Source organism: Lissotriton helveticus, chromosome 1_1 (assembly GCF_964261635.1).
Source record: "Lissotriton helveticus chromosome 1_1, aLisHel1.1, whole genome shotgun sequence".
NCBI lineage: Eukaryota > Metazoa > Chordata > Amphibia > Caudata > Salamandridae > Lissotriton > Lissotriton helveticus.
This window is the reverse complement of record NC_136057.1, coordinates 832,336,034-832,350,054: the sequence shown is the minus strand read 5'-3', so window position 1 is coordinate 832,350,054 and position 14,021 is coordinate 832,336,034. Positions and strand designations below refer to the sequence as shown.

The 14,021-nt window shown below is 43.4% G+C and overlaps 1 protein-coding gene across 3 annotated transcripts in view; it reads left to right on the top strand.

The window, feature by feature from the left end:
* The first annotated feature begins 288 nt into the window (after positions 1–288).
* The window catches only part of WASHC3 (WASH complex subunit 3), a 69,141-nt gene continuing 55,408 nt past the window's right edge, over positions 289–14,021 (top strand). The window contains exons 1-3 of one of the 3 annotated variants that reach the window (XM_078674650.1): positions 289–439; positions 5,075–5,173; positions 13,810–13,875. In XM_078674650.1, the coding sequence (XP_078530776.1) occupies positions 389–439; positions 5,075–5,173; positions 13,810–13,875 (216 nt within the window). In that variant the 5' untranslated portion in view covers positions 289–388. The remainder of the gene's footprint in view (positions 440–5,074; positions 5,174–13,809; positions 13,876–14,021) is intronic. The other 2 variants (XM_078674643.1, XM_078674660.1) reach the window with 2 other exon arrangements.

The window sequence follows — 14,021 nt, the reverse complement described above, 5'->3', positions numbered from 1 at the left end:
ATACTTTGTTTTATAAGCCTTGCATATGATCACGCACACTCACCGCGCCCCCATTGGTTGCAGATGGTGAAAGACCGAATTGTTACAGAATACTTTGTTTAATAAGCCTTGCATATGACCACGCACACACACCGCGCCCCCATTGTTTGCATCATCACAGTGCCTATACTTTTATTAATGCACTTCGACCGCTGCGTGCAAGCTAAGTACCGCTAACTTGTTCGATTTCTCTCCGTCCCCTGCAAGGATGCTCAGCTCAGTCTCTGCCCGCAGTAAAGCCTCTCAGTGCGTTCCTTCCGGACTACCAGGGGGCGGAGTGGACATGCGCACTGGGTGAGACGCCTCTTTCACGTGATCCGCAGCTTCCTGTGTATCCAAAGCTGCGCCCATGGATGAAGACGGGCTGCCGCTAGTGGGGTCAGGGATAGACTTAACCAAGGTGAGGAGGAACCTGGGGAGAAGAAGGGGCAATCGGAGGGGTAAGCAGAGCGGGCGCTGACCAGACCAGTTTTTGCCATAAACGACGGGTACTGTCCATGCCTATTTACGATACATGTGTGCATGATGCCTATGTGGTGCTCCTTGCTGCCTAATTATTGCTTCGGCTTCATGCTAGTGGGATGTATCTATGTGTGGCATGTGTTGGCGTTTGATTTTAGGCATCCCTTTTTTATGTGTGTGTTTCCTCGGAGATTTTGTTTTTGTTTGGTAAAATGGGTCAGGTTTCAAACATATTAATTAAGCACTTTTAGGACCTGATCATGGCATTCCATCCAGGCCCTTAGAAGCCCCCTCCATCCGTAGCAACCCACCGGGGATATTCAAAAGTACTCCAGTGATCAGTTCTGCCTATGTGATGCCTGTCTCTGCTCATGTGATGCCTGTCTCTGCTCATGTGATGCCTGTCTCTGCTCATGTGATGCCTGTCTCTGCTCATGTGATGCCTGTTTCTGCTCATGTGATGCCTGTTTCTGCTCATGTGATGCCTGTTTCTGCCCATGTGATGCCTGTTTCTGCCCATACGATGATGTCTGTGTCTGCACCCCATGCCTGTTTGGGTCGTCATGCCTATTTCTGCTTATGTGATGCCTGTGTCTGCCCATGTGATGCACGTTTCTGCTCATCGGATGCATGGCAATTGAAACGAGAAAAAGAGGTGTTATTTATTTATGTTAATTTATTTAATGCAGTTTTATATAGCTCAAAATTTACCCAAAGGTGTCAGAGCGCTTTCAAAAGAACCATGTAAGTTACAAAAGGTACACAAGATAGACTAAACACGCTAACAATCACATATATATATATACAGTTACAAAGGTACACAAGATAGACTGAACACGCTAACAAGTTACATATATGTAGTTACAACGTTAACAAGTTGCATATTTATATATTTTTTTAAAAAAGAAAGGTGTCAGCGTTCGGTTAAAACAGGAGTAAAATACCTATTTACAAAGTTGACCTCATGAGAGTGCTAGATGGACGTAAAGGTTAAGAAATTGCTTGAATTATTCCAGGAAGTGCCTTTGGAGCAGGAGAGTTTTAAGATCTGTTTTGAATGTTCGGAAAGAGGTGGTGGTTCAAAGGGATGGAGGAAGTGAGTTCCAGATTCTGACCGCATTACCAGTGAAGGATTAGGCATACATCTTTCCCTTTTGAAGGTAGGAGGTTCGAGCAGTAAGTTTTCCGCATTGCATGAAGGTCTAGAGCAGAGGTCTTCAAACTTTTGTAGGTTGAGCCCCCCCAGCTCCATTTTTTAGCTGTTGGCCCCCCCCCCCCCCAATTCCCAACAGAAATGTCTGGAATCTGGTACACTACATAATTGACCGCCGCACGCATATCCGGGGCCATATCCAGCATATAATGTCCAACATAATAACAGTGTTTAGTTAAGTGCAGGTTTGTGAGTGGGTGTGCTGAAATGACAGATTATTACATAGCTCAAACCACCATTTTCCAAGATAAAATGTGTGCAAATTGTTTTTACTAGGATGTCTTTTCCCCCTACTAGTTGGACGTGCAGATTTTGGTCTGCAATCGTCTTTGATGACTCTGCAGAGAGCCTGTTCAGGAGTCACTGTTTGCAGGCCCTGACTCAGTTAGCAGTCAGTGACTGCGTTAGTACTTCTGGCTCCTATTTTGACTGTGCGAGTTGGGTGTTGTGTTATCCCTGGCAGTGTGTGACTGCTATGTTCATCTGCATCTGCGGATGCTTGCAGGGAGGCTGTCTGCTGGCTCACAGTTAATGAGTTTTCCTTGTGGGAGGGGATTGATTGCTTGGACACCTCTAAAGTGAGACTCCTGCACTAACATTTAATTCTTGTTTGACGAGTTCTGAAGCTGCTCCTGTAAAATGTGACTGCAGAAGGGTTGAGAGTTCCAGTTGGTGGTATAGTATAGGATGGAACCATATGCAAAGGGGGCTATCATGGTGATGGGCAGTAAGTTTTTGCAGCAAGCACTGTCTTTTAAGAGGAATGTGAAAACGGGCCCATTAGCAGTGCAATGCTAACATATGCAATTGAAATAGAAATGCATTCAACACAAGGCTCTGACTTCATTTGCTGCTCTGGCAGCCATGCGGATCATTGCAATGATAAAGAGGGCACACATAGTTAGTCAAAGGCAGGCACATATCTGAATTTTACCATAGTTCAGCTAATATCGATTCAGAGCTGGACTTTGGTACAGGACTAAAGCACTCATCCACGAGGAGGTGCATATTAAACTTCCTAAACCCACTTATGATTCTACATAAACATATACATTCTTCTATCAGTCCCACTGAACAAAAGAAAGTTAAACATGTCTCGTTGTTAGCTAGATCGTGATGGCAGCTTCTTTTCTGTAGAAATTTTAGATCAAAGTGATGCTTTTAAATCGGTGGCCACCTCCTGGGTGTGGATTGAGAAATACGTTTTGTTGACATACCGTGGAAACTGTGTCAGTTTACTCTGCTGAAATGTGTCTCATGTGCCCCGAGGGTATCCCCGCAACATACTTCCTAAGACAAGATCTGATGTACAGGAAAAGTTTTGAAACAGTATTTTGCTGTTTTATAGATGCCCCGTTTCTTGCTGTAATTGTCAGCCCATTGTGTGTGTGCGCTGTTTTGGCTGATAAGTAGCTGCAGGCGGAGAGGTACTTTGATTCGCCCAGGATCACACATCTTGGCAATTCTCTTTTCTGCCTGATAATGGCCTTGATACTCTCTGATGCACCTTGTCATAGGATGGTGGGTTATCAATATTAACTTTTCATCTTAACCGTTTCACTGCTGGGGTGGAAGCGTACACACCTTGCAAGTGCTGCATTTTGTAACATTTTCTTGATACCACCTGAAAATGTAGACATGTACGTTAACCCTCCTTAAAACACACCCACACGTTTTACACCCCACGACTTTGAAATGTCACGAGCCACAACTGTACAGACCTCATTTCCTGAATGAAATGTCCTGAAGAGGCAGTTTACCTTGGTTTAGCAGAGGAGACTTCCTGCCTCCTCGCTGAAGCTGAATGAATTAACTCCCTCCTGGGACGGTGAACATAATAAAAGAAGGGCCACTTCGTGCCCCGTCGATTTCCCCTCCCTCGACTTGCCACAGGGAACAAAGTTGAAATTAGAGTGGAGTGCGCGCCCCCCCTAGGATGGTGTCGCGCCCCTCCCAGGGGGGGGGGGGGCACTGTTTGAAGAACTCTGGGCTAGAGCCACCTGAGATTTTGAGTTTATTTGCGAGATAGCTTGGGGTGGAGGTGTGCAAGGCTTTGTGGGTGATACAGGCAGTTTTGTAAATTGACCTTGCCTCAATAGGAAGCCAGCGAAGAGACAACAGTATGGGTGTGATGTGATAATTTCTCATTATTCACGTCGAAATGTATCACTCGCTCAGAACTCAACATTTGAGTTTTTAGTTTAACAAGTACTGAGTGTTCTGAGTTTATTCGGTCAAAACATTGCTCTTGTGATGGACTCAAATGAAAGTAAAATCTTACCTGCAGCGGTTTTTGTTTATTCCAGGTTAGCTTGGATGCTATTTGACCTAATCCAAAAGCTGGAGTACTTTACCTTTATGAAATATTACTATGTATGTTATCATCCGAATCAGCAGGGATAGTACTACCCTAAGCCATTTCCTTTAGAACATGCCAGCCGGTTGCCACTAGGTCATTAAGGGCAGTTGTTCATTAAGGATGGCTATGCTGTAATCCACTGTTGACACCCATCTTTAGTACTGTTCATTGAGCGTATGCTGTGCTGGCCACAAAAGTGCTGTCAGTCTGTTAAGTGAAACTGCTTTGGACCATGGACACCCCACCCTCGGTCCAGTCAGAAGCTGGTACAGGACTGGGGACAGGACCATGGAATGTCCTTCCAACAGCCCTATTCTGGCTTCTGATAGTACACCTTACTGCTCAGGAGAGGCACAACCATGTAGAACATAGAAGTGCTACTGGTGCTGTTGTGTTTGTTGGATATGGTGCTGTGTAGGTTGAAGGTTCTTGGGGTTTCTTGGATTAACTCAATTCTTGATGAGCAGCACTGGAAATTCATCCGCTATTTCACAGTTGTGCTTACAGTAAGGTATTGTAGTTTGTGGCAATCCTTGTCATGATACATTCACTGCCGTGATGTTACTAATCTTTGGCATATTGTCGGACATGTGTAGCATCTTGTGGGTATCTCTAGCAGTGATGGCCATCTCGGCATGTGGTGACCACTCCTGGCACCTGGTTGACACCCCTTGGCCTACAGGCGGATTTATGTTTTTCAGTTCGATTGTCAAGTTGTTATAAATCACTTCATATTTTAATTTCCTTGTTTTGTGAGAACTTCACATATGCAACAGATGTTAAAACTGAGGGACAGGGATATCAAGTTATTTGCACATCACTGCAAAAAGTGGTCAGCTAAGGAAGCTTGGATTATATAACATTTATACATTGGCTTTTACAGTTGCATGTTGTAATACAAAGCAGTAACTTGCCATGTGGATGCGCAGTAAATATGAGGTCGTAATAAAAGGTCAATTTTTATTGCAATATGACATTTCTTACTTGCCTCACTATTGTAGGTTCCAGCCATTCAACAGAAGAGAACAGTGGCATTTTTAAACCAGTTCGTGGTTCATACGGTCCAGTTCCTAAACCGTTTTTCTGCAGTTTGTGAAGAGGTATGTAGGAGAATTTGCAACTGTTAAAATGTACAAGCTGTGTCGAAAATATAAAATCTGTTTGCTATTGTAACAAAGCCAATGGCTTTCTATAGGTTAATGGGAATGGAGGGAGGAACTGGAACTTCTCGTGTAAGGGATGATCGCTTTCCTGCTCATTTAGTATCTCCAAACCGTCCATGCTCTTCGTTCATATTATGCTCTAACTCGACCCACGCTGCGCTCAGCAGGAGGATGGTATAAGGAAGAAGAGGAGCACGGATGCAACATGCATAGGAACGGAGGTGCACCTACAGGTGCTATGTGGAAATGGGAATTTCAATGGTGCTTTACATGCTTGGTTGATTGGAAAGTACATGACATTGGACCTTTGTTTGCCCGGGCATGTAAAAAGTTTTAGCATGATGGTGTAGTGTATAACATGGGTTGGGAAAGAAGGCCAAAGAGATTTTACCTGGGATATGTGGATAAAGTGCAACATGATTTAAATACATGCGCAATGTGGAAATGAATCTGGCATGGTATTTTCTGCTTTACATATTATGGATAAGTAAGATTGCTGCATTAGCAAGGTATGCTTTATGTTCGGGCGGGCATAGTACTACCGCCATGATAGTGTTTGCTTTATGTAGTGGGACAAATTCTGTTCAGACTGCTTACAAAATGAGCAGCCCTGACCTATTTGTGCTTCACTGCTCACCCCTCACAGGCTTGCACATTGAGCATGTCTGCTATATTTGAAGAGCATCCTCTTAGCATAACTCTAAAATATAATGTTGTTACCCTGCTATATTGAACAATAACCTTACGCGTTTTGGATGGTATTTTATTTTCTGCCAGATACATTTTGAGGGGGCTTCTGACTAGTTTAGGAGCAGTAAGTGATATTTTGTTTTTTGAACAGAGCTTAGCCTATGTAATTTCTATTGATTTAGGATTTTCGAAACACATTTTTTCTGAGGTAAAGCGGATCAGATAAGTTCTGCTTCTCCTGTGGCCCAGCTATATTTACCTACTGTGCCTATCCAGAGTTTTTGTATTGAATGCACAATTTTCTCAAAGGCACAAATGTATTGTTGCACTTGAGAAACAGTGCCCGTGGCTACTGTGGCATATATTTGATATATTTCATTAGTTTCCCTTCAGAACTACCAGTAAAACTCAAGGATATTCTTAAGTCACTGTATCTTGAAAATATGCCATACATTTTTCCAAACATTTTTCAGGGCGAGACCCGCTCTCCTACAGATCAGATTGGGATAGATGGATATGCTAACTCAGGTCAACAAAGGGCTGTTGTTTTGGCTTTCTCCACCTACACAAGACTGTCTGCCTAGTAGCCAAATAACACTAAGGCAATTTAATAACCTTTGACTGAATTAGCTGGACATTGAATCTTTCTGTCAGGCCCAGTATGGTGTTTGCTAGGAGTCTAGGCTGCTCCGCTTGGGATATCGTGTCAGTGATGTCCAGAGTCTCACTCTAGAAAGCCTAGAGCCTCGCGCAAGCCCAGAGCAAGTGGGATAATGTGCCTTCGAGGCCATACACTGTCCAGTATGCACAGGACCTACTTTGGTCATATAGTTCCAATTTTGCCATGGTGAGATACCAGTAGTGACTTATCTTTGCAGTGCTTTCTTTAAAGGACGTGACTTAAGTGATGTTTTGTATCCTTCCATACATATTAATACCCACTCTTCATCTGATATCGTATGCTGTAGTTCTTTCTCCCTCTTCAGTCGTCAGATTCTAATATAGTTGTATAATTGATATTAGCCATTGTCCCCCCTTTTCAATAAATCCATTTTTCAAAGGCATTTAAATTGCGAGTCACAGCTTTCCAGACAGCAAAATCTATTGCTTAATTTGAAAGTACCAGAAACTTACATTTTTCACTGATGCCGTACTACCATCTGAGCGTGTCAAACTCCTCGATGCCTGACTCACTCAGTAGGTCTCTTATTCTTTTGCAACCAGCCACTCTTCATGCATCAAAAGCCTTAATATCTCGACCTGGTGGGAATAAGGAGTTTTCAAAAATAAGAGGCAAAAAGTGGTGGCAAACTGGTCAGCTCATTCTTATGAGCCTCTTCATCCCATACTGCTAAGGCTGCTCCTGTTACTGGAGACGAATAGAGGCTCCACACTCTCTAGCTCCTTTCACGTATGTGTGCAAGAGATGGTCTGGTGTACAGAGCACAAGTGCTTCCCTGGTTCTTTGCGCTTTCATTTCAAATAAATTGAAGCTTTGTTACTTCATAGTGTTTGTAGACGGTTGGGACTTCGAGACCCCTTGCTATAAAGGTTTATGTTGTCTCTCTCTGGCAATTCTGGGTTTCTTCCCATCCCATGTAAACTCCCAAATGGGCCCTTTAAATTTATCAAGTGTAGAGGGTGGTATCCAGAGAGGAATGGCTTGCACTGGAAATAAAACCTTTGGAAGGGTCTGCACTGTGTGCCAAGTTTTGGAGGTCCCTCAACCTCGCTGATGAGGCGGGAGAAGTTGGTTTCAGTTTATTTAAGGACTATGTGATTTTGACCACCAGATACTCTCCGGTTACTCTCAGCGGGGATGCGGAAATTGAGGCCCCCAGGTTTCAGTCCGGACTGAAGGCGGTGGCTAGCTGGCTGACAGGCAACTGCCTTCAGCTAAACGCCACTAAAACAGAGGTGATGGTCGTCGGGAAGGGAGTGGAGTTGTGGGGTGACCACTGGTGGCCCTCAGAGTTGGGACCTACTCTGATCCCGGTATCGGAAGTGAAAAATCTGGGGGTATGGCTGGATGCGGGCCTCTCCTTTATAGGCCATACTAAAAGAACCGCGGCCTGTTGTTTTGGTCTCCTGAGGGGCTTGAGACCTGTTCTCAAGTTCTTTGATGCCCCGACCAGGCAGCTGGTGATCCAGGCTACTATCATCTCCCGCCTGGATTACGCCAGCTCTCTCCTGGCTGGGGCTAACCAGGCTGAACTAACCCGTTTACAACGGGTTCAGAATGCTGCGGCGAGGGCGATTGTTGGTTTGCCCAGATTCTGTTCAGTGACAGGTGTCATTCGCTCCCTACACTGGCTTCCGGTTAGGAAGCGCATCCTCTTCAAGGTCTTGTGCCTTGCTTTTAAAATCTTGAGAGGTACAGGCCCGGAAATCCTGTCGAGTTGTCTGTCTTTTTATGTCCCTGCCCGTAGCCTCCGCTCTCAAGGTCTGGCCCTTGCGGTGGTTCCCAGATTCAGGCTCAGCCGCATGGGAGGCCGCTCGTTTAGGGTAATGGCTGCGTCAGCATGGAACTCCCTGCCTGTTGAAATCCGCTTGCTGGAGGACCTTCTGACCTTTCGGAGGGCTATAAAAACCTTCTTGTTTTAGCTGTTTCTTAGTTTCTGTTCTTAGCCTCTCGTTGTGTTACGGGCTACCTTGTCTCTGCGCCAGGACGCTCCTTGGCTGGAGTATCTGTGCGCACAATAAATAGCCGTAACATAACATAACATTTAATATGATGTACAGCCCCTATAAATGGACAGCATGAGGCCTTCTAATTTCTTCCATGGGACTGATAAGTTCGGCACATGTGACTTAGTGAAGTTAATTTAGAAGCCTGAAATCTGGCCAAAATCTCATAGGTGTTTCAGGAGTGTTGGTATAGAACTGTCCGGGTTCATGAAGATCAGGAGGATGTTGTCTGCTTAAATAGGGAGTTAATGTGTATCACAGCATATTTTCACTCCCTGTACGTCCTACTCGCTGCCTATTCTGTTAGCCAGTAAATCTATTGAGGGCGAAAACTAGGGGGGAAGAGGACATCTGTCTTGTACCTCTCCTAATGTTGAATGCATCTGAGGTTGTCCACGCTTTTGCAAGGGGGTATAGTAACATCGGACTACCCAAGAGGTGAATGCAGGGCTAAATCTGAACCTACTTAAGACAAGGGCTTGAAATGTCCAATTCACCCTATGAAAACACCTTCTCTACGCCCAAGCAAACCATCCTTCTGCATTCTGTGAACATTGTGAATGAGGTAGATTTTATTTTGTATTTACAGAACACAGAGAGTACAAAATGGTATAAAAACAGATTTATCTTGCTCGATTAATCCTAGTAACGGGGAGTCCAGTCTAGCTGCCAGAATTCCTGTGAAGGGGTTTGAATCTGTGTTCAGTATTGATATAGATCTGTAGGAAAAACAACTTATGGGGCCCTTACCAATCTTAGGGATCACTATTATTTTAGTCTGACGTTGTCATTATAACTTGTTTGTGAAATGTGTTGAATACTCTTGTCAATACTGGGAACACCACATTGAATTATGTTTTATAGAGCAGAGGTGGGAACTCATCGAGGCCAGGTGCCTTCACCTTTTGTAGTCTATTTAAACAGGTAATTACCTTCTCTGATCTGATGGGTTCATCTGGATGTTCAGATTAGACTTTCGTTAAGAGTTGTACCTGCAAACCTTATACCTAGTTTTTAATCTCCGACTATGGAGAGTCCTCCGCTGCCTATAGATTACCATAATAGTCATTGCCTACAGATTACCATAATAGTCATTGAAGACATTAGCAATTTCACTGTTTCTTTTCCATATTTTCCCACTATGGCCCCCAATACGTACCACTCTGCATCTAGCAGTGACCCCTCTATGCTAACTCACTAGGAGCCTGGTTGCTTTCCTTATCTCCACCACTGTAGTCATTCAGCACATATTCAGCCTTATTATCTAAGGCCTTAAGGTGTGCACTTGTAGTGGAGAGTTGGTGCAAAAGTTTCCAGGAGTCCATTCTTTCATGGATCTCTCCTAGTCCACTTACTTGAGCTTCCAGGTTTTGCCTCACAGGTTTTATGTCCTTATTAAATGACAGCTACTGGTCCAGTAAGATGCCCCTTGACCACTGCTGTGAGAGTCTCCCACAGTGTGTTGATGTCTACTTCCTCTATGTCATCAGCTAGGTAGGGTGCTATTACTTTTGTGAATTTGTCCTTAAATTTAGGAGTGTGTTTATCTTTATTGGTGCCCGGGCTGAGAGAGTGAGAGTACCTATCTCAGAAGCGAGTATATAATCCCGAAGAATTGTGGCGACCAAAACGTGGTCTAACCTAATGTATTTCCTCTGTGTTTGAGTAGAATGTAGCAGTGTTAGGCAGTTCCCCACTCCAGACATCTATTAGGCCCATCATGGTGTGCCATTGAGTGGTTCTAGTCTAAATTAGCTACAACCATCTGATCTCAGAAGTGATTTATCCTTGGAGGCACCAACAACCATTACCTCACTTTTCCTTCCTCCAAGAGCTGTTGAGATAGTGATTTTAAGAAATAGGTTTTTGGCCGAGTTGAGGAAGTACAAATTTAAAAGGGGGAATGAGTGGGTGTTGGCTATAAAAGTAGGTAGAAGTCACCTAATTTGAAAATATGTTTTGAAGTGGGATATCTTGTGGATGTTATTTTTGCCTATTTGGATCGCTATACCTTTTTGCTTGTTGGGGATGCAGGAGAAGTAATTTCTGGGTACCACCTAGACCTTGGTCTTGAGTAGTCTGGCCGGGAGAAAATAATCTGCTGGAGGAGACAGACATCCTCCTCTTTCTCCCTAAGTTGTTGGATTTTTGCTATTGATTTGACTGGGGCATTCAAGTTAGAAACATTCAAATGAACTGTTTTCATGGAGTGGCTATCGATTTGTGTCTAAGTGTGCCAATGTTTTGATACCCTAATTCAATGGTCGATAACCTGTGGCCAGGGACAACAGATTAGTCTGTGATGTTCTTAAAGTCTCACCGCTTCCGAAGGGTAGCTGAGGATAGGTCTTAAAAGATATGGATTGTTATTTAGTTATGGTGCATTTTGCCCGCTTATCCCGCCACCTCCATTTTATTCTCTTTCATTTGGTATCAATGAACCCTTTAGATTATATCTGGTGTGCACTTGAGGCTGTTTAATCGAGCTGCCTCTTGGTGCGTTCTGTCTAGTTCAGTGGGCTCAAGTTTGTCTTGGCTAACGTTGTCTCTTGAAGGTCTTTTGGACGTACTCTTTATGCTGTCCCCCTTTTTTAACCTTGTTAATCCCCTTATATATACTTCTACTGTGAGCAGGTTTGTAAGTCTTCCAGTTTGCTTAGAAGTGCTATATTTTGGTCTTGCAGTGTGATGAGTGCTTGGTATGTAAACTGCTCTTCCTGTCTGAAAACCATTACCCCAAGTTCCAATATCCTGTTTAGGTCGAGTCTGGGCAGTGCATGCGCTCCTCTGTGAGGCATTCTGTATTCAGGAAGGGACATGAAGCTCCACCTTCTCTCCACCCATATTTTTCATTGCTGTGTGTCATTGTCCACTGTAAACTGTGGCTGTTCATTGGTCAATAGGCTTAGTAGTACCTCCTTAGTACCGCCTTGGCTCATTTTGTAACCTCCCACGACGACACCCACTGCTGTTACTTGTGTTGTTGCTCGGTATACTTTAGTTAAAGCTATTTGAGAAAATAGTGCTCGGAGGCTGTATCAGGCAGGATACACTGTCTCCCATCGCTTTTTAATTTTTTTTATTGCACGGATGCCGAACACATTTGCAATGCAATAGGTCTTGCATTTATCAAGAGTTTAAGATATTGGCATTGTAAATGACAATGCCTTTTATTTATATGTTTTAAAAACAACACATAATTAAAAGGCATTGGCATTTACGATTCTAATAGCTCAAGCTCTTGTAAAGTCGAAACCTATTGCATTGCGAATGCTTTTTTATATCTGTGATTTCGCTTTTTCAGGTCCCTTCTCAATACAGCCAGGTATTTTCTGATTCCATTAAATATGGTTTTCAGTTATTAACATGTGATGGGTTCTTCCACCTGGTCTGGTTTTGACAAAGATCGGGTTTCTCTCTAGAGTTTCTTTGATTTATTATTCTTGTGAGAGTTTTGCTTGGATGTGCCGGGATTAGCAATTATGCCTTCATTCTGGAATTCCCTGTTTGTCATAAATATAGCATGCAGTCAGTTTCCCACGTAAAATGTAAATGTCGGAATTTGTAAAGCGCACAGCTACCTCCACCGGAGGTGTCCCGGCGCTGTCCGTATACCGCTTAGGAACCCTTCCTGGCTTTCCTGGGAAACGTCCACTCCTGGGCACCCCCCAGGTGCAGCCAGGCATCCCAGCGCTTTTGGGGCCGTTGTGGAGACTAAGCAAGCTATTGCCCAGAGTTGCAGCGTGGGACCCATGATCAGAACAGGTACTGAGGCGAGAATATCCAGTCAGGGGAATTAATGAGTCGGAGACCCGCCGAGGCGGGAATCGAACCCTGGTCCCTGGCCAGAGCTCTGCATCAAGGTCTGCCTGCTCTAACCATTGAGCCACACTTCTCCACGTAAGTGTGAAAAGGGTGTATTTCTAAACAATAGAGTGCAGCTGCTTAGGATTTACAATAAGGGTACATTTGCAGGACAATCCTCTTTAGCCTCTTCCTCGATTCATGGCTTCTACAGATAATGTTTGCAATATTTCTTTTTGTGTCAGAAGGTGAAATTGATAAGTCTTCTGTTCTGATCTTTCTCACTCCGGTGATCCTTGTAACTCATTTCGCAAGGAGTATGACATGTTTTTATGTGTAAATGTGAATAAAAGATGCATTTTTGTGCCATATGCTGGTCAATCTATAGGATTATGGGTAATGAAAAGTTGTCTCAGTAAAGCTGGTGACTCTGTTTCATAGTCCTTCCTTGACATTGTGGAAATACCGGTTCCTGACAGAGTTGTTGTGGAGCAGGAGGATGCAGGGTTGTATAAAGACCTTGGTGATCTTCTGTTAACGGAAGGCTTGAGGTGGACCAGAAGGGATAATACCTGCTATGTCCAGTAGACATGTTCCACGCCAGAATTCCAGTGGAAATAGTCAGCATGTCAGAAGGGAATTCAGAGAGTGTGTCCTTTGTATCTTCATGGATTTGAGGCAAGAGGAAGAAGTATTGAATAGTATGCTGTGCTTTCCTGCTGATTTCTAAATAGTTTGACAATGATACTTTTTCAAAACATGTTGTGTATTAGATTACAGGCCTTCTGCCTAACTGCAGTTATGATATTGATGTGTTGTTTACAGGAATTGAAGAGGAAGTGTCTTTGGCAATTATCCCTGGGATAACCCTGTCCTGCCAAAGCAAGCTCTGGCACTGATATCCAGACCTTGACTTTCTGATCCCACGAGTGACTGATGATCTGATTATTTTGATTGTTTTTCTATGGGTTTCCTCGCATGAAACCGGAGAACCAAGGACATTTAAAAAGCTGCATCAAAAGACTTCTATGTTATTTCAAAACCATAGCTTTACCTTATCAGAAAACATAACCACTACGTATTATATACATTTTTATTTTTTGACAACATGGTGTAAGGTTGGCAGGAACTCAGTTGTCTCGGGCACACAAGTGAGTATGGTAGCAGTTCAGCATTGTCAGGGGTAAGAGAGTAAGAAGTGCTTGTTTTGTGCATTTCTTGCCTAGTCTGCAAGAAATGCTATTATTATCCTTGGCTGCTGATGTTACAGTGATATAGGTTTTTGACAATAAGAACGTTTGACCTTGTATTAAAACATAGTGGACTCCGACTGTGCTAATATTTTTTATGTTATTCCCTTACTGACATTTTATATCCTGGTTCTCTTCTAGAAACTGGCTACACTTTCACTCCGTATTCAACAGATTGAAACAACGCTAAACATTCTGGATGCTAAGGTTTGGGCAATTTTCTTTTCAATTTAATTTCGAGGCTATATGTTAAATTTTTTTCCGTACTGAAAACGAAGTAGACGTTTTCTACGTAAATTAAAACATTATGAACATTCTAGACTCTTGAACAATTGTTCAAGAGTCTAGAATAT